This window comes from Cetorhinus maximus, chromosome 22 (genome assembly GCF_964194155.1).
Source record: "Cetorhinus maximus chromosome 22, sCetMax3.hap1.1, whole genome shotgun sequence".
Lineage (NCBI taxonomy): Eukaryota > Metazoa > Chordata > Chondrichthyes > Lamniformes > Cetorhinidae > Cetorhinus > Cetorhinus maximus.
Window position 1 is genome coordinate 45,574,424 of NC_135900.1, and position 19,739 is coordinate 45,594,162.

Here is a 19,739-nt window from a genome sequence, read left to right on the forward strand (position 1 = left end):
CAATTTACTTTTCTGCCCTATCTATACTATCTTTGTGTCATCAGCAAATTTAATTACTATACACTCAGTCCCTTCATCCAAGTTGTTAAGACCCCAGCACTGATACGTGTGCCACTCCAATAATTACAGTTTGCCAACCCAAAAGTGACCCATTTATCCCCACTTTCTACTGCAAGCTATTTTAACAAAGTGACATGACTAAACAACTGACCTGGATGCAAGCTGTGTGGAAGAACACAGAGGTTGCAAAGAGATAGACAGGTTATAAGTGGATGACAAGGTGGCAGGTGAGTATAATGTGGGGAAGTGTAAGGTTATCTTTTAAAAGGCATGAAACTTTTAAATGTTGATGTTCAGAGAGACTTGGATGCACTCACACAAGAAACACAAAAAGTTAGCATGCAGGTACAGAAAGGAATTTGGAAGGCAAATGGCAATTTGGCCCTTATCCTTGTACTCCAATCCCCTTACAATAAGAAAATCTTGCTACAATTGTACAGCGCTTTGGTGAGATCACACCTGGAGCACCATGCACAGTTTTAATCTCCATATCTAGAGGAGGACACATTTGCATTAGAGGCAGTACAGTGAAAGGTCTCTAGATTGTTCCTGGGATGAGAGGGCTGTCCTATGATGAAAGGCTGAATAAATTAAGCCTATACTCTCTAGAATTTAAAATAAGAGGTGATCTCATTGAAACATACAAGATTATGAAAAGGTAGATATAAAGGCAGTTTTCCCTGGTTGGGCAATCTAGAACACAGGCACAGCCTCAGGATAAGGGGTCAATCATATAGAACTGAGAAGATGAAAAACTTCTTCATCCAGTATATTTGGAATTCTCTGCCCGAGTACTGTGGATGCTACATCGTTGAATATATTCAAGGCTGGGACGGATAGATTTTTAATTTCTCAGGAAATCAAGGGATAAGGGGAATGGGTGAGAAAGTGGAGTTGAGGCAGATGATCATCCACAATCATATCAAATGTTGGGACTGGCTCAAGGGGCAATATGATCTACTCTTGCTCCTAGTTCTTAAGTTCTTAAAGCATACCTGATTTGCTGAGGAGGTAGTCTGGTTAGAGTTTGAAGTTGCCATCTGTGCTGTTCCCTAAAATTAAGAAGTCATTTTAAGTTCCAGAATATGCAAAACGAGCTTCCAGACTACAAAGAAATTAAGTTTGCTTCTCATTTTAATGCAAGCTATTTTAACACAAAAAGTGGCGTGACTAAACAACCAACCAAGTCATTAGGCATAAAGCAATATTCCCCCAAACAATATATTGGTATGGTATATTATGGTTAAACAGTTTATTTACAAATTTTCCATTTCAAAACAGAATTTGCACCATAATTTGAAATATTTTAGTAAGACATTAAGTGGATGCCAAAGAGTCTTGTCAGTAGTGAGATTTATCTAAAATAGCAAGAAAGCACAAGCCCCCTTGAACATAGCAATGATTATTCATACCATCAAGGTACATTGAAATATTACATTTTATAATATAAAATAACACCCAACTAATGGCTGTTTCAAAATGTTAATTCCCTCACAATACAAAGCAAACTCCATAGCCATATCTATTATACAATTTGAGTAAATAGCAGCTCAACTCCCGGTTCTAAATCAGGAGCAGCCCAATCTGTACAGTACCATCTTTCCACCCTACCTTTCAGATAAATGTATGCAATAAAAGGGTTTTCATTTAATGAGTTTACATGCTGCATCTATTCATACGAATATAGTGTCAAACATTTTAATTCACAATTATGAAATCCTTGAAGGGTTCAAATTTAAATAACAGCCTTGCAGTAGTACTACTGGCATCTCACTAAGTATAAGATATGTTAGTACTCATCACATCATCCTACCTTAGGATGTTTTTTTGGGAAATGGGTAATTCCTGGACAATCTAAGACCATAAACTATAAAGACAACTACAGGCAGTTACGAACACAACCACTGTCAAATCATCCCATCATACGAGTCACAAAGCAACAAGAAGTGTTGAGTGTCCTCACCTGAATAGCTTTTTTATTTGCTGCAGCTTGTTCTTGGGTCTTAGCCTTTTTCTTTTCTTTTTTCTTTTCTTTATCAGCAAAGGTGCCCCTCATTTTTGAAATTATATCGGAGTCAGTTTTTGCATACTGAATGCGCTGAGGAAAGTACAAATTACTATTACATTTTTCTAGTATATGCCATCCTCCTGTCTTTGTGAACCAAGCAATTCCATATACATATCATAGTGAATGCTTTAGTGGCATAAAGTTAAAAAGTAACATGAAAAATTTCAAGTACAAGTTGGACTCTGTGTTTTAAAAAAATGTATTTGTTAAATAAGTAGTTATACAAACTGTTTTATCTTCCTCCCACCCAACTAAAACTCAATGGTTCTGCACATATCTGGAAATTAACAATGTTTTCTTTTTTTTTTAAACATGGGAGGGTGGGGGGGTGGGTAGGGGGTCAAAGGAAAGGTAAAAGTCAGATTTAACCTTTAACTCCTCTATCATGCTTAGGACCACAGCAAGACAGATTTTTAAAAAGCGAAAAGCACTTTGCTGTGTGAACATACATGAACAAAAATCTCTTCATAAAATTAAAATCATCTGTGCAAAATTTGACCAAAACCTAAACAAACCACAACTAAATTGTTAGGTTTGATAATACCTTTCCTGGTCTTATCATTCAAAAAAAAAGTGCACATTTCACCATGGTACTGAAATTATTAAACAATAGTGAGAAAATTTTACTTTGGGTTTAACTACCAAAGAATTAATATTTTTAATCAATAATAAATTTTACATTGCTGCTGCAGTATTCCTGTCAAAATTAGGAAAAATGATAAAGTTTGTTATAAAAGTTAGACATGTAATATCAAAATACTGATTAAGCATTCTACATAAATCACATCAACAGAAACGTTTAAGCATTCAGAATACTTAAGCTCTTGCAATGGCTCAGTGAGTTGACCCATTGTATAATAGTCACCAGGAAGGTTTCAGATTCATTCTCTGTTCTGTACTGATCTCAACCAAATTTCCAGCTTTTCCTCAACAATAACAGCTTGCATTTACAAAGCATTCTCTTTATATATGAGGATATATCTCAGCATGTTACACTAAATCAAGGGATATGGCAAGCCAGGAGCAAACGCTTATATCTAACAAAGTTTAAAAGAAAATTAAAAAGCAGGGAAAAACGTACACAAAAACAACAATTAGTGTGAAGTTTCTTCAAACTTTAAAAGACTTAACGGAATTGAAAGAAAATCTGCCAGACAGAACTAAATCTAGAAGTAAATAGGATTTAAATAAACAATACACTTGTTTGGGAGAAGGGTCCCATCTAAATTTTTTTCTATTCATGGGACACGGACGTTGCTGGCTAGGCCAGCATTTATTGCCAACTTTAATTGCCCTCCAGAAGGTGGTGGTGAGCTGACTTTTGAACCGATGCAGTCCACATGTAGGTACACCCACAGTGCTGTTAGGGAGGGAGTTCCAGGATTTTGACCCAGCAACAGTAAAGGAACGGCGATATATTTCTAAGTCACTGTGGTGTGGGGCTTGGAAGGGAACTTCCAGGTGGTGGTGTTCCCATGCGTCTGCTGCCCATTGTCCTTCTAAGTGGTCGTAGTCGTGGGTTTGGAAGGTGCTAAGGAGCCTTGGTGAGCTCCTGCAGTGCATCTTGTAGATGGCACACACTACTGCCATTGTGCATCAGAGGTGGAGGTAGTGAAAGTTTGTGGATGGGGTGCCAATCAAGCGGGCTGCTTTGTCCTGGGTGGTGTACAGCTTCTTGAGTGTTGTTGAAGCTGCACTCATCCAGGCTAGTGGAGAGTATTCAATCACACTCCTGACCTGTGCCTTGTAAACGGTGGATAGGCTTTGGGGAGTCAGGTGGTGAGTTACTCACTGCAACACACACACATACGTGTCTACATTAAAAGGACATCAGCATTGGGAAAATAACATTGCCCCAGGTCACCCATCTAGGTATAACTCATATTGGATGCAAAGTAAAGCTCCTTTCCCATAACATTTGGGAAGATCTTGGGTGTTAGCTGTAGCAACATGTTTGTAGAGCATATTTACAATTTTGTCACACCTAACAAATGGAGGAAATCTTTCCCTAATATTCTTAAATCTGCACACTGAGTATTTTCCCTTTCCAACATCAGCAATCCTTTCCAATTAAGTTCCATTACGGAGGTCTACTGGGTTAGAATTGTATAAATATTTCACATGATCCCGGAGTTGAGGGGCAACACTTCCAGATGTCTAACTGAATTAAAATGATGTAGTGCCTATTCCATTGTTTAAAAGGGAAGACTGGATAAAATTTATGGTTCTGGGTCTCAGAATTGAAAGTCAACAAAAGTATTTATTTCAATGCATGCAGATTCCTTTAATTAAAATGAGCTAAATCAGTACTGGAGGTTAAATCCTCTTTTAAAAACAAGAAGAAAATGAAAACGCACATGCAATTTAGCAGCTAAAAAAGGGAAAGGATAAAAGGTCCCATCCCTAACTGCCCTCAAGATGGTGATGCTGAGCTGGATTCTTGAACTGCTGCAGTTCATGTGGCTTCAGTACACCCACAGGGCTGTCAGGGAGGGAGTTCCATGATTCTGACCGAGCAAAGGAATGGCAATATATTTCCAAGTCAGGGTGCTGAGTGACTCGAAGGAGAACTTGCAAGTGATGTTGCCATGTATCTCCAGCCTTCGTCTTCCTAGGTGGTAAAAGGTCACAGGTTTGGAATATGCTGTTGAAGGAGTCTTGACAACTTGTAGATGGTACACACTGCTGCTACTGTGAAAGGAGTGAATGTTTAAAGATAGTGGATGGGGCGTTCCAAAGACAAGTATTTAAAGATCGCTGGCTCCTCTAGCATGCTTCTTTTTAATGTTTCATTTAAATATTCCATCCCATTTGCCAAGTTTTTTTTGCCTCATCTGTTATGCTGACTCCACGTTTTGCAGCATTTTCTGAAAGATCATGTTACTCCAGCCAGGGTTCCCCATAGGCCTTGGTCTATGTCATCACCCTGCCTCTGCTGGTTGCCCTCTTGCTTCCACTTTCCCTCCTACCAGCACCTGCAGTCTACACAGCATCCATATCACTTAAGTCATGATTATGCAACCAAACACACTATCACCCCCCACTTTCTGCTTTGTAAATGGCACTTGTTTACTCTTCCACCACTAACTTTCATTTGCCCTGTCCTGACCCCTTGTTATGCAACCAAGCAGGGTAGATACACCTCCTCTGATCCCATTATCAATGCAAGGCAACGGTTCACATATTTCCTTCAATCTAGTATTCTGTACTTGCTGCTCAGTCCTCTCCACATCAAGGACACCCAACAGATGGGGTGTCTTCTTTGCTGAATACTACTGATTGTCTGCAAGAATGACAGTTTCTTGCGGCTTGCAATTTCAACTGCTTCATCTATGTTCACTCTGACTTCATCATGTTTGGGACACTGTTCCAAACATGTTTAGTGTGATAAGAAATTCTGCAGAAAAAAGCTTAGCAGTTTAGGCAGCATCTGTGTAGAGAGAGAAGCAGATTTAATGTTTCGGGTCTGTGATCTTTCATCAGAACTGGGAAAAGTTAGATGCAATATGTTTTGAGCATGAGGTGGGTAGGACAAGGACAAAAGGAAGGTCTGTGATAGGGTGAATGACAGGAGAGATTGAGTGACAAGAGGACCAAACAGAATAGAAATGGGGCAAGAAAAGAAGAGAAATAAAGAAACAAAAGATGTGCCTAGAACAGGTGTGCTAAATGAAAGAGAAGAAAAATCGAAACAAGAAAAGTAAACCAATGGGGAACAGAGTTACGATTTGAAACTGTTGAACTCAATGTTGCACCCAGAAGGCCCTAAAGTGCCTAACTGAATGATGAGGTGCTGCTCCTCAAGCTTATGTCAAGTCTTACTGGAACAAGGCAGTGGGCAGAGGAGAGAAATACCAGCATAGCAGCAAGGTGGAGAATTAAAATAACAGGCCACTGGAAGCTTGGGGTCATGCTTGCAGACTGAACAGAGGTGTTCCGTAAAGTGGTCACCCAATCTGCGTTTGATCTCCCCAATGTAGAGGAGGACACATTTTGAGCAGCGAATACAGTAGACTAGGTTGAAAGTACAAGTATATTGCTGCTTCACCTGAAGGAGTGCTTGGGGCCCTGGGAACTGAGGAGAGAGGAGGCAAAGGGACAGGTGTTACATTTCTTGCGTTTGCACAGAAAGGTTCAGTGGAAGGGGATGGGATGTTGGGGGTGACTGAAGAGTAGGTGAGTGTATCAAAGAGGGAATGGTCCTTTTGGAATACTTAAAGAGGAGGGGGGGGTGGGGAAAGATGTATTTGGTGGTAGCATTACACTGGAGGAGGCAGAAATAGCAGAAAATGATCCATTGGATATGGAGATTGGCGGGGTGGAAGATGAGAGCAAGGAAACCATATTGTGGTTCTATGAGTGAGAAGAGGCGGTGAGAGAAGTAGCACGGGAAATGTGGCACTGTCGCAGGCCCTGTCAACCACAATAGGTGGGAAGAAGGGGTCCTCAGCTGAGGGAAAAAAAGACATCTGAGAATCACTTGTGGATGATAGCATTAGATGGAACAGACGTGATAGAGACAGAAGAACTGGGAGAATAGAATGGAGTACTTACAGGGTGTAGGGTGTAAGGAAGTGTAGTCAAGGTAGCTGTAAGAGTCAGTGGGCTTATAATGAACATTAGTTGATTGTCTACATTTCTGGCAATAGGCTGAGAAGTAAAAGAAGGGAAGAGCCAGAGATGGACCATGTAAAACTGAGAGAAGGGTGGAAATTGGAAGCAAAGTGGATAAAGTTTTCCTATTCAGGGTAAGAGCAGGATTTGACACTGATACAGTCATCAATGTACTGGAAAAAGTGTTGAGGGAGGCATCCTCCCAACCCCCCTCCCTCCTGAGTAGGACCAGAACAAGAAATGTTCGACACATCCTACAAAAAGGCAGACATAGCTTGGAACCATGTGGGTACCAACAGCAGCATCTTTTACTTGAAGGAAGTGAGTGGAGTTGAAGGAGAAGTCGTTCAGAGCGACAATAAGCTTAGCTGGGTGGCGGGGGGAGGTGTTGAAGGGGACTGGTTGGGCCTCAGTTTCAGGAAGAAGCAGAGAGCTCTCAGATCATCCTGTTGGGGTATGCAGGTGCAGAGACTGGACATCCATCGTGAAGAGTAGTTAGGACCACGAAATTGGAAACTATTGAGGTGACAGAGGTCATTAGAAGAGTTCGGATGTAGGCAGGAAGAGACCGGACAAGGGAGAAAATAATAAAAGAGTCAAGGTAGGAAGAAATCAATTCGGTGGGACAGGAACAGGCTGGAGTGATAGGTCTACTTAGTTAGTCCTGTTTATAGATTTTGGGAAGGACGTAGAAGAGAGCTGTACAGAGTTGGGGAATTGGGAAGCATTGGAAGGAAGGTCAACGGAGATGAGGTCAGTGACTGTTCTGGAAACAATGGCTTGATATTTGGTTGTGGTCCGGGGGGGTGGGTAGCCCCTACAAGGTAGAGGTCAGTTCATTAGACAACAATAGCACCCACCTTGTAAGCAGGTTTGATGACAATGTTCAGTGCAAGCTTCAGAAGCAGCATCTCACCTCTCTGCTGGGCATGCTGTAGCCCTCTAATTTTCACCTCAGCTTTAATTTCAGCCCCAATTTCATTTATTGCCGAGGGAGGGGGTGGTGCTGCAGAGCCTGACTGCTCTTTGTGTGTAGACTCCTTATAAAAATGTAGTTGGAATGGGGTGTATGCACCCATGCTGATAACCTCATTTTGTCTTTTTATTCCCCCATTTTCTTGGAGTGGGTGTCTCACTGTTTTAGATTTTTACTTATTTTCTTGCTTCTTTAATGTATCCCTACTTCCCCCGAGGTGATCCTTTGCATCATTGAAGAATTTTCCACTTTCCTTTTAAGCAGGCTGTAAGGTCATTTAACCTATTGACTTCTTCTGAGTGTGCTATCTGGACACACACACACACACACACACACACACACACATACACATAATATAGCCTCATTCCAATATATGAAGCTTGTATCATGCTTGTATTACAAATGAAGATGACAAACAGAAATCAAAAGAATAAATATTCCCCTTTACCATCCGCCTTTTAACAGCTCAAGTACACAAAATATGACCACTGTGGTGTCAAATTTCACTTCAAAAGCATCAATATATTTTAAATTTATTTTGTCTCTATTTGAATCACTTTGCACAATGATGCATTTCTTCTGCATTGTAGTCAAATTCACAACATTCTCAACCAAACTGATTTATGCATTTATTAAGAGCTTTAACCTGCCCAGGCTGCACCTCATTCCAAATTTAGAGTAAACATTACTTCACAATGTACTGAACAATACAAGCATTAATGTTCTACAGCAGGAAGTTTTTTTTTCCTTTAATCAATTAACTAATCTAATCATTTTCTAGCAGTTAAGGCCAAGATTACAAATTAGGTCCTCCAACTGAACAACTTTTAAAGTTTTTTTTTTAAAGAAGTTGTTCATTTACAAAGGCAATTGCCCACAGCTACATCACTGAATAAATATACCCAATCTGTGACATGACCAGATTACAAAAATAGAGTGCTGCTTTGTGTGCACTGAAGTGCTTAAGGTGGGGTTTGGTGAGTGAATGAGTGAGTTCGGGGAAGAGGCAAGGAGGTGATCCTTTCATTTTTCTACCTTTCCTCAGCCCCTGGTGGGAAGTTGTGCAGGCACAAAGTGCCCTCGATGACTACATTTGCAGGAGGTGTCACAGCTGCAGAAATGTGAGCTCTGGGTTGTGGAATTCGAGCGACGGCTAGAGTTACTGTGGTGCACCCGCAAGGCTGTGGATTACGTGGATAGCACCTTTAGAGAGGTGGTTACACCGCAGCTAAGAAGGGAAGTACACAGGCAGAGAGGAATGGATGGCCGCCACAGTATCTAGGAGTAATAGGCAGGTAGCCTAAGGGCATTCCTGAACTATCTCGCTCTCTTACTGCTTTTCTATTTTTGGATAGCAAGAGCCAAATTTGTGGCACCACAGGTGGTTCAGCTGCACAGGAGGGGAGGAAGGAGAGTGGAAGTGCTATAGTGGTAGGGATTCCAAAGTTAGGGGAGCAGATAGGTGTTTCTGCAGCCATAGACATGACTCCAGGATGGCATATTGCCTCTCTGGTGCCAGGGTCAAGGATGTCACAAAGCAGCTGCTAGACATCCTTTTGGGGTAGGGTGAACAGCCAGAGGTCATGGTCCACATTGGGACCAATGACAAAAGTAGGAAAAGGGGTGAGGTCCTGAAAGCAGATTTTAGGGAGTTAGGAAGAGAAGTAAAAAGCAGGACCTCAAGGGCAGTATTTCGGGATTACTCCGTGACACATGCTAGTGAGCATAAGAATAGGAAGATTAAGCAGTTCAACACACGGCTGGGGAAATGGAGTAGAAGGAAGGGCTTTAGATTTCTGAGGCATTGGGACTGGTTCTGACGCAGGTAGGCCTGTACAAGAAGGACGGGTCACACCTTAACAGGACTGGGATTAGTGTCCTCGTGGGGAGGTTTGCTGGTGCTATTGGGGGGTACGGTTTAAACTAGATTGGCAGTGGGGTGGGAACCCAAGGGGGAATTCAGAATGGATAGAAGAAAAACTAGCAGTGATATATAGAGAAGTATTAACTGATGAGGATATATCAGAGTAGTATCAAGGTAAACATACTTAGAGTTTGATAGAAGTAGAGTGGGCAATATTAAGTCATTAGATGGAGTCAGAGTAAGGGGGAAAAGTAAAAAAACCTAAATCAGGGTTATGTGCATGTATGTGAATGCATGGAGCGTGATTAATAAGACTGGTGAACCAGACACAGATTGACAAATGGAATTATGATATTGCTATAAAAGAGACCTGGCTCAAAGAAGGGCAGGACTGTGCGTTAAATATTCCTGGGTACAAGATATTTAGGAGAGACAGGAAATGAAAAGTTTGGGGGGAGTGGCAATATTGATTAAAGATAGCATTACAGTACTGGAGAAAGAGGATGTTCCAGAGGGGTCAAGGATGGAATCTCTCTGGCTAGAGGTAAAGAATGAAAAAGGTGCAATAACATTGATTGGTGTAGTATATAGACCACCAACTAGTCGTAGGGATGTAGAGAAACAAACTTACAAAGAAATTATGGAGAGGTGCGAGAATTATAGAGTAATTATAATGGGGAACTTCAATTATAGACTGGGATAGAAATAGTGCAGAAGGACAAGAGGAGCGTGAGTTCCTGGAATGTGCTCAAGGTAATTTTCTGCAGCAGTATGTGTCCAGTTCAACGAGAGGGCAGGCATTCTTGGACCTGGTTCTGGGGTATGAGTTGGCCCAAGTGGGTCTAAGATCAGTGGGAGAGCAATTACCGGGCAGTGACCATTGTGTCATAAGGTTTAGGTTGGCCATGAAAAAGGACAAGGAACTATCCAGAGCAGGGATAATTAATTGGGGGAAAGCCATCTTTGATGGGATGAGAATGCATCAGAGTTGAGAAAGCTGGAATTAAATGTTGGCAGAAAAGACAGTGGCTGATCGATGGGCCACCTTCAAAAGAAAAAGTATTGCAGGCAATGTCACGGTACATTCCCTTGAAGTGGAAAGGTAAGACAAATAAATCCAGAGTATCCTGGATGACGAGAGAGGTGAAGATGAAAAGGAAGAGGTGTGTACACGACAGATGCCAGGTAGAATTTACAATGGAGAATCAGGCTGATTATAGAAGGACCAGAGGGGAAGTGAAAAAACTAAGAAGGAAAGCAAGGAGAAAAGAGACTGGCTGCGAACATAAAAGGGTCTTTATTAGCATATAAATAATAAAAAAAGGGTGGTAAAAGAAAGAATAGGGCCAATTAGGGATAAAAAGGGGGACTTGCACGTGGAGGCAAGAGAAATAGTGGAGTTATTAAACGACTACTTTGCATCTGTTTTTACAAAGGAAGATGATGCTACCCAGGCAGAGGTGAGAGAGGAGGTAACCACTACACTCAAAGAATTTACAATTGAGAAGGAGGTGGTGTGAGAAAGGCTTTCTTTACTTAAAATTGTTAAGGTACCAGGACCAGATGAGATGTATCCAAGGGTACTGAGGGAATTGAGTGTAAAAATTCAAAAAGGGGTGAAAGGTTAAAGCTAGCAACTACAGGCCAGTCAGTTTGACTTCAGTGGTAGGGAAACTTCTAGAAACTATAGTTCGGGACAAAATCAATAGTCACTTAGACAAGTGCAGGATAATTAAGGAAAGCCAGCATGGATTCATTAAAGGAAAATCATTTTAACTAACCTGGAGTTTTTTTTGAAGAGGTAACAGAGAAGGCTGATAAGGGCAATGTTGTTTATGTGGTGTATATGGATTTTCTAAAAGGCATTTGATAAAGTGCCACATGACAGACTTGTAAGCAAAATTATAGCTCATGGAATAAAAGGGAAAGTAGACACTTGGATAAGAAATTGGCTGAGTGACAGGAAACAGAGTGGTGATAAATGGTTGCTTTTCAGATTGGAGAATGGCTTGTAGTGGATTTCACCAGGGGTCAGTGTTGGAACTCTTGCTCTTCTAGATATATATTGATGACCTAGACAGTGGTGTGCAGGGCATGATTTAAAATTTGCAGATGATACGAAGATTGGAAACATTGTCAACTGTGATGAGGATAGTCTTGAACTTCAAAAGGACATAGACATGTTAGTGGATGGGGCAGGCAAGTGGCAGACGAAGTTCAACACAGATAAGTGTGAGGTGATTCATTTTGGCAGGAAGACTATGGAGACAGTATGAAATAAAGGGAGAAACTCTAAAGGAGGTGCAGGAACAAAGGGACCTTGGTGTACATGTACACAAGTCATTGAAGATGACAGGGCATGTTGAGAGAGCAGTTAATAAAGCATATAGTATCTTAGGCTTTATTAATTGGGACACTGAGTACAAGAGTAAGGAGGTCATGTTGAACTTGTATAAGGCAGTAGTTCTGCCTCATCTGGAGTGCTCCATCCAGTTCTGGGTGCCATACTTGAGGAAAGATGTGAAGGCATTGGAGTACAGAGGAGAATCACAAGAATGATTTCAGGGATGAAGAACTGTAGCTATGAAGATAGATCAGAGAGGTTGGGACTGTTTTCCTTTGAGAAATGAAGGCTGAGAACATAAGTTTATGTCCTACTGATAGAGGTATTCTGTAATGAGAAATTGAGGGGCCTGGCTACATTTTAGAATTTGGATGGTTCATTAGGTATATTATCCAATGAGGATCACTCGTAATAATAAGATAATAGGTCTTCCGCTTGTCTGATCACCCACAAAGGGTCAAGAAGGAATATTTGATGGAACAGGTTTCAGGTTTCTGATGCTTTGCCTTGCCCATGAAGTGGGAGGACAGGAAAGTACGCGCATGGAGATAAAATCAACCAAAGATGGGGACAAACACCTCTGGAGGCAATATCGTGCTCTTATTTTTAAGACGTAACCAAGATAAATAGTTCAAATCTCGTCCTGAACATTGCATTGCTTGAGAAATCAATCAAAGTTCTGATCCAAAAGAATGTTAGCTTTAGTAAAAGCAAAATACTGCAGATGCTGGAAATCTGAAATAAAAACAGAAAATGCTGGAAAATCTTGGCAGGTCTGGTAGCATTTGTGGAGAGAGAAACAGAGTTAATGTTTCAAGTCCATATGACTCTTTTTCAGAGCTCTGAAGAACAGTCATGTGAACTTGAAATGTTAACGGTTTCTCTCTCCACAGATGCTGTCAGACCTGCCGAATGGTAGCTTTAGGCTTTTCAAGGGCATATAGGCATTGGCAATAAACGTTGGCCTAGTCAGTGACAGTGAGAATTAAAAAAGCAGTTATGAATAATATGGCTTACTCTTCTATACATGCTCTTTATTTCTATATCAATTTTCTGTGACTAGTTACTTACCATAGGTTTGCCATAAAATGGAAATCCTTGTAACTGCCGTAAAGCACTTGTGGCGCATGTTATCTCTTTAAAAATTACAAATGCTTGTCCTCTCATTTTCATAGTCTTCAATGCTACAATATCAATTATTTGACCAAACTGAGAAAACAGTGCATATAATGCTCTCTTCAGCTCTATAGAGAAAAATAAAAATTATTAATTTGCTACAGTCATCTCTTTTAGAACTTGATATTCCATATATTTTAATAACCATTCCATAGCCAAGAACAATGTTAAACAGCTAGGAGCTCACTATTTTGTAACTAGTGGGCATGTATCCACGTTCTACCATTTTACTGATGTAATTATGCCCTTCACCAGCATGCTCCTTTATTTTTATTTTCTTTTTAAATTGCTTTAAATCAGTAAAATATTATCTTCCCTAAATGATGTAAGTCATCAGCATAGTTCTACCACTACCATAGCATATTAACCCAGTAATATCTCTCTGCATGAAGGACATCAATTGTAAATCAATTATCTGATCAACACTCAACAAATGCCCCATCAGAAGAGACAAAAAAGCAAATTAGATTTATGTTTCAATTACTACTGACAGTCGTCAAAAACAAATTGCCTAATTTATTCATTACTCATGTACATAAAGGAATCAAGATTTTAGTAATTTATCAAGCAGGTTTGATGAAAATGAGCAGCATTAAAACACACTGCACATATTAGCACTGTAAACTTGTGTAAATATTTCCTTAATATGGGCAACAATGACAAGGGCGTGAAGAACAAACCCGCATTTACATGGCACCTTTCAAATCCTCAGGAAGCATCCTAAAGTGCTTCACAGTCAATGATTTATGATTGAAGGCAAATGTGACAGCCAACCTGCATACAGCAACATTCCACAAACAGCAAAAAGGTAAATGGCCAGTTAATCTCTTTTGATGGTGTTGATTGAGGGATGAATATTAGCCAGGGTTGATTTTCCATATATGTTTGGGATAAACAGATAAGTTCTATTCCAAAGAATAATGTAACCTCTCAGTGCTAGAACAAATCAGTGGCCTTGATTATGTGTTCAGGTTCCTGACATGAGGATTGTATTCAAATCAAAGGCAAGAATGTTACACAGGCCCTAAACGTGCCTAACACAAAAATATCCCAAAGCGTTTCAGAGGCATAAAATTAATACAGAGCCAGAGGAAAAATTAGGAACAATTAAAAAAAAATTAGCGAAAAGAGGTGGATTTTAAGCGGAAGAGGCAAGCAAGATTTGAGGAGAGAATTTTAGTGTGGAGCCTGGTGGCTGATAGAGCAAAGGGAGAGAGGGATGCATATGAGGCTGGAATCAGAGGAACAGAAAGGGGCAAATTTTGTGGCTGGAGGATACAGAAATACGAAACGGCCAACATCTTAATTTTATGCTCCCAGCTGGCAAAAATCTAATTTCACTGGCATTTCGTCATGCAAAATATAAAATCCATTCTGAGATTAGCCACTGTTTTTACCACATGTGTTAGCTGACCTACGGAATGGTCTCGGTTACCCTGAGCCACCATCACCCTCATTCCATTACAAAAACATTAATTATACAAAATGTGGGCTGATAATTTCAGGGTCGAGATGTTACTCACAAATTAAGTACAAAATCCTGATTGTCATCCGCACCCTCTGTTGTGTTTGCACAGAGACTTACAACTTTCGTGGCGATAGACACAGCTGTGCTGTCATGTGCCCTGTGGCTTTCTGGGCATGTCAGTAGTTCTCCTCAATATACCCTAGCTTGCCACAATGGAAGCAGACAGGGTGCAGCCCTGTCAGCTTGTTTTCCAGGCTCCCTTTTTAAATAAAAGCGAAAATACTGCAGATGCTAGAAATCTGAAATAAGAACAGAAAATGCTGGAAAAACTCAGCAGGTCTGACATCCATGGAGAGAGAAACAAAGTTAACGCTGTCAGGCCTGCTGAGATTTTCCAGCATTTTCTGTTTTTACCCTTTTTTAAAGTTGGAGATTGGTTTTCCCCGCTTTCTCTACTCTCCTTGGATCTACTTCTGTTCCTTCTATCTCCCTTGTTTCCTTGCTGATATGAACTACCTGACCCAGGTCTGCTGTGGTTCGGTGGTTTGAGAGTCAGTTTGTAGTCCTCAGCCATAACTGCGGCTGCCCTTGCAGAAGTAACCCACTGTTCCTCAAGATGCATTTTTATATTATGGGGGAGGCAAGTTTTAAATTCCTCTAACAGTCCCAATTCTCTTATCCCTTCGTAAGTACGCTCTACTTTTTAAAAGCCTGTTAGTCGAACAGGATCTGTTTAATTCTTTTGGATTCCAAATAAGTCTATGTGGGTTTCTTATGGGAATTCCAGCATTGCTAATGATAGTTTCTGGGGCCATTCATAAGCACTTAAGAATTGAGGCTTTGGTCTGTTTGTAATTAAATGTCATGTTAGGGGACAGCGTGGAATAGATTTCATGGGCCTTGACCCTGTATCACGAGTGTCCACAATTCTTGTGGCCAATGTAGTTGACCGGCTACCTTCTTAAAAGTGGTAAAAAAAAATGTTCTCTATATCTCCCTCTTCAAACTTGGGAACAAATTTGGAGAATTTTAGAGCCTCAAAATCTGTTTCTGGGTTTTGGAGATTTGCATTGTTACTAGGCAGAGTAAGATTTTCCCTAGCAGCCTTAAGCTCTCTTAGGTCTCTGTCTTTCTGTGCCTGCAACTCCATCTCCAATGTTCAGAGCTGGAAAACTCTTCCTTTCTGTTTTCAACATGGCCCCAACCTTTTAATTGTAAAAGACTCCAAGCTGCTTTGGTTGCATTTATCCCATTTTCTACAGTTAAACATTAATCTTCCTCTAACTAAAAATTACCACTAAAATAGTAACATGAACCATAAAATAGATAATCATAACAGGATGCATGTGTATTGATCTTTGAAGATGGAAAGGTGTAGCAAAGTATATGGGATCCTGTGATTCATAAATTGAGGCACTGAGTACAAAAGCAGGGGAGTAATGCTGAAACTTTATAAAGCTCTGATTAGTCTCAACTAAATTATTGCATCCAGTTTGGTCACCACACTTTAGGAGGGATGTGTAGGTCCTTGAGAGGATGCAGGAGAGATTTATCAGAATGGTTCCAGGATTGGGGGATTTTAGTTACAAGGTTAGGTTGGAGAAGCTGGGGTTGTCTTCCATAGGGATAAGGAGATTGAAGGGAAATTTGATAGAGGTGTAAGATTGTAACAAGTAGGTAACAAAAACAAAAAACGTTCCCATTAGTTGATGGTGCAAGGACTAGGCGACACAGATTTTAAGGTCTTCGGCAATAAATGCAGGGGAATGTGAGGAGGACCTTTTCTTTTAAAAAAATGCAGTGACCTGGAACTTGCTGCCAAAGAAGGTGGCAAAAGTGGAAACAATCAATGATTTCAAATGGAAATTAGATGGCTGTTTGAAGGAAATAAAACTTGCAGGACTACAGGAATCAAGTGTGGAGGTGGGAGTTAGTGGATTGCTCTGCGGAGAGCAAGCATGGGCTTGATGGGCCACATGGCCCCCTTCTGTTCCATAAATAACTCTACCTACACTTTAGTCATCAAAACTCCAAACTGGTTTAATGCATCATCACCCACAGGTGTTTTTCTTTCCTTTTTGAAAGGTTAAGAAGGTTCAAGAGGGGGCCTTGCGGCGCAGTGAGTAGTGTGCCTGCCTCTGAGCCAGAAGCTCCAGGTTCCACTCCAGAACTGGATGGCCAAGGAAGGTGATTCATAAAGCGGTCAAACAGGTTTGAGTGTCAATCTGCAAATCCTTCCATCATATACCAATGGCAGGTGCTAAGTGTGGGAGAGATTCCTGGTCAGTCATGTAACAGAAAGAAAATTGCAATCTCTACCATCATGATAACTCCAGTCTACAACATACATGTAAAAGTGTAATAAAAACAAAAAAATGCTGGAAAATGACAAACAGAAATCTGTAGAAATGCATGTTGCCACAATAACTTGGACTCCTTGGCGGTCCGGTTGGCTGGAAGGCCGGTATGGATCAGATTAGTGCCAACAGCACAGGGTTCAATCCCTGTTCCAACTGGTTGGAACCTGCCTCCTTGTTCTACCTATGGTGAAAATTGTGCCGCTGCAGGTCAGACCTGCCTTTGGGCAGAGAACTGAAGATGATTCAAAAATTTATCTTTTCATTATCTAGATTTATAGCTGTGTGGATCTGGCTGATAAACTTTTTGTTTGGGGGATTGGTTAAGCTGCAAATATCTAATGCCACATCAGTTAATACTCCAAACTCAAAGGAGTTTGTTTTTAATATTTAAAAATTTGTTTTATAAAAATGTTTCTTCTATCCCTTTCTCTTTCACAAATGCTACAAAACGTTTACCAATTGACCGGGGTCGGGAAGGGGATGTTGACAGAACACTTTAAACCCCACTTTTCTCCTCCATTCCTGTGACCACAACCATAGAATTACAAAGAATATATAGCACAGAAATCCATGGCTTTAATCACAAAGTGTTATCGCAACTCGAATATTTCTCTTGGGAGATTGGAATGAAGGGTCATTCTCATCATTTTGTTTCAGTTTCCATTTTTATTCCTGACAGTAAACTCCACTTCTAACCAAGGAATAAGGTAAAGGATTTATTGCAGCACATCCACTTATGTCAAATCCCATAGCTTTTATTTTATAGCATAATTTTCTTTTCAGTGCTTCCTTTCATCAGCACAAACTTTAGTCAGCTGTGTGTTTTAACACATTGGTGCTCCGTCTTACACAGCACATCTAAAAGTGAAGGAAATACTCAGGTGGTTACTATAAGAACTGATCCCTCAACTGATCAACTTCATTTTAAAATGAGACTGAACACTAGCGACAGTGAGCAGAGCGGGGCTCCTGCTGGAGAAAATAACTTGGGGGAACTGTAAAAAATCCACTGTAATTGCCCCATGATTTTCAGTCAGTCTGTTTTTTGCTCATATCACATGTCTTACAAATAATGCACCTGAATTACAGGGTCAACATATCAGTATGTTGACTGTGGAGGAAACTTCAGTGCCACTTACCTTCCTTTTTAACTTTATCATTAACGTTGTTAATATAAATTGTCTGATTAGGTCGGATATCCATTGCTTGTGTCTAGTAGATCCAAACCTTAAATTTAAAGGGAAAAAAATTACAAATAAACTACAATGTCTGATTAATTGCAACTGGAAATATACATTCAGCTGCATCAGGCCCACCTATCCCCCAACTCCACTTCAAGCCAAACTCCAACACCTCAAAGCTTAGTGTCCCCAGTTCCGAACCCACAATCTCTAGTTTCCCTGTCAACAACTAAACTTCCCATGCTAGATAATACCCCTCAGGTATTATCCCCCTCCCTTAAAAACCTCAAGCATCAGACTTCAAAGAAAAACCTCAACCTCTCTTTCCTTGTAAATTACATCATCTCCACCTTCCTTTCTTCTCTTAAGTCCTTGAACATGCTTTTGCTTCTCCACATGCATGTCCATCTTTTCAGAAACTCCATATCTGAATCTCTCAAATCAAGTTTCCATCCCTGTCTTAGCACTGAAATGACCCTAACCACAGTCACAAATGATATCCTTGGTTAATGTGGCCCTGGTGCATTATGCCTCCTTGTCTTCCTGATGCCTTTGACAGTTGACCACACCGTCTCCTCCAGTGCCTCTCCTCCATTGTCTAGTTTAGTGCGCTTCCATTCTTAGCTAATCTGATGGTTGAGCATCTCCACAAATGTTACCTCATCTTCACACCATTACCTCTGTAGTCACCCATGTACCTATCGTAGCATGTTTCCCCTCTCAATTACATGCTTCTACATGTACACTAGCAACACCCAGCTCACAACCTCTCCACTGCACATCACGTTGCTTGTCCAATATTCAGGCACGGTTGAGGCACAGCCTCTTCCAGTTAAAATGTAAAGGTTGAAGCCGTTTCCATCTTTGAAACACTTCTCATCTCCCACTGAAATCCTTGTCCACAACAAACAACTATTCCAATGTGCTCCTGTTCAGCCTCCACACCCTGTAAGCTCAAGCTCACCCAAAAGTCTGCTCCCTGTACCCCATCACACACCAAGTCCTGCTCACCTTTCACCCTGTCCTCATTACTGCGATGGTTTCTGGACCACTCCAGTTTAAAATTCCTGTGTATAAATCCCTTCATGGTCTTGTCTTTCCCCACCTCTAAACTCCTGCAGTCCAGCCCAAACTCTCTTGCTCTCTGATCTTTCGAGCATCCCTCCTCTTTTAGCCATGCCATTGGTAGATATGCTTCTGACTCCTCACACACTATTTTATTCACTATGCTCTTGCAACTCATTCTTCTAAACCATTAAAACCCATCTTTGGTCACTCCACCCAATAGTTAGCTCAGCATCTATTTTATTTCTGAACACCTCTGCAAAGTGCCATGGGACATTTCTCTGCATGAAAGAAGCTGCAACTCTGAGGGTCTGGGAGGAGGAAAGAGGTCACAACTCAGAGGTCAGAGAAAGGGAGGATCTGCAGCGACCAGGAAATGAGATGTTCAGGAAGCAGGATCAGCAGCGAGGGGGAGCTCCTAAATGGAGTTTGTGAACAGCTAGGGAGCTGAGGACGACAATCACTTGGTTAAGAACATCCAGATCCAGATGAGGAGACGGCCATCAGACCTGTTAGAAAACCAGATTGAATATGGGCAATAAATGCTGGCCTAGCCAGCAATG

General features: G+C 40.9%; 1 protein-coding gene across 2 annotated transcripts in view; it reads right to left on the reverse strand.

Annotated features, from left to right (window-relative positions):
- The window catches only part of snrpb2 (small nuclear ribonucleoprotein polypeptide B2), a 29,215-nt gene that overhangs the window by 7,685 nt on the left and 1,791 nt on the right, over positions 1–19,739 (reverse strand). For both annotated transcript variants that reach the window (XM_078568229.1, XM_078568230.1), the window contains exons 2-5: positions 18,070–18,157; positions 12,998–13,170; positions 2,024–2,158; positions 1,056–1,112 (exon numbers count right to left, since the gene is read on the reverse strand). In XM_078568229.1, coding sequence (XP_078424355.1) covers positions 1,056–1,112; positions 2,024–2,158; positions 12,998–13,170; positions 18,070–18,133 — 429 coding nt within the window. In that variant the 5' untranslated portion in view covers positions 18,134–18,157. The remainder of the gene's footprint in view (positions 1–1,055; positions 1,113–2,023; positions 2,159–12,997; positions 13,171–18,069; positions 18,158–19,739) is intronic.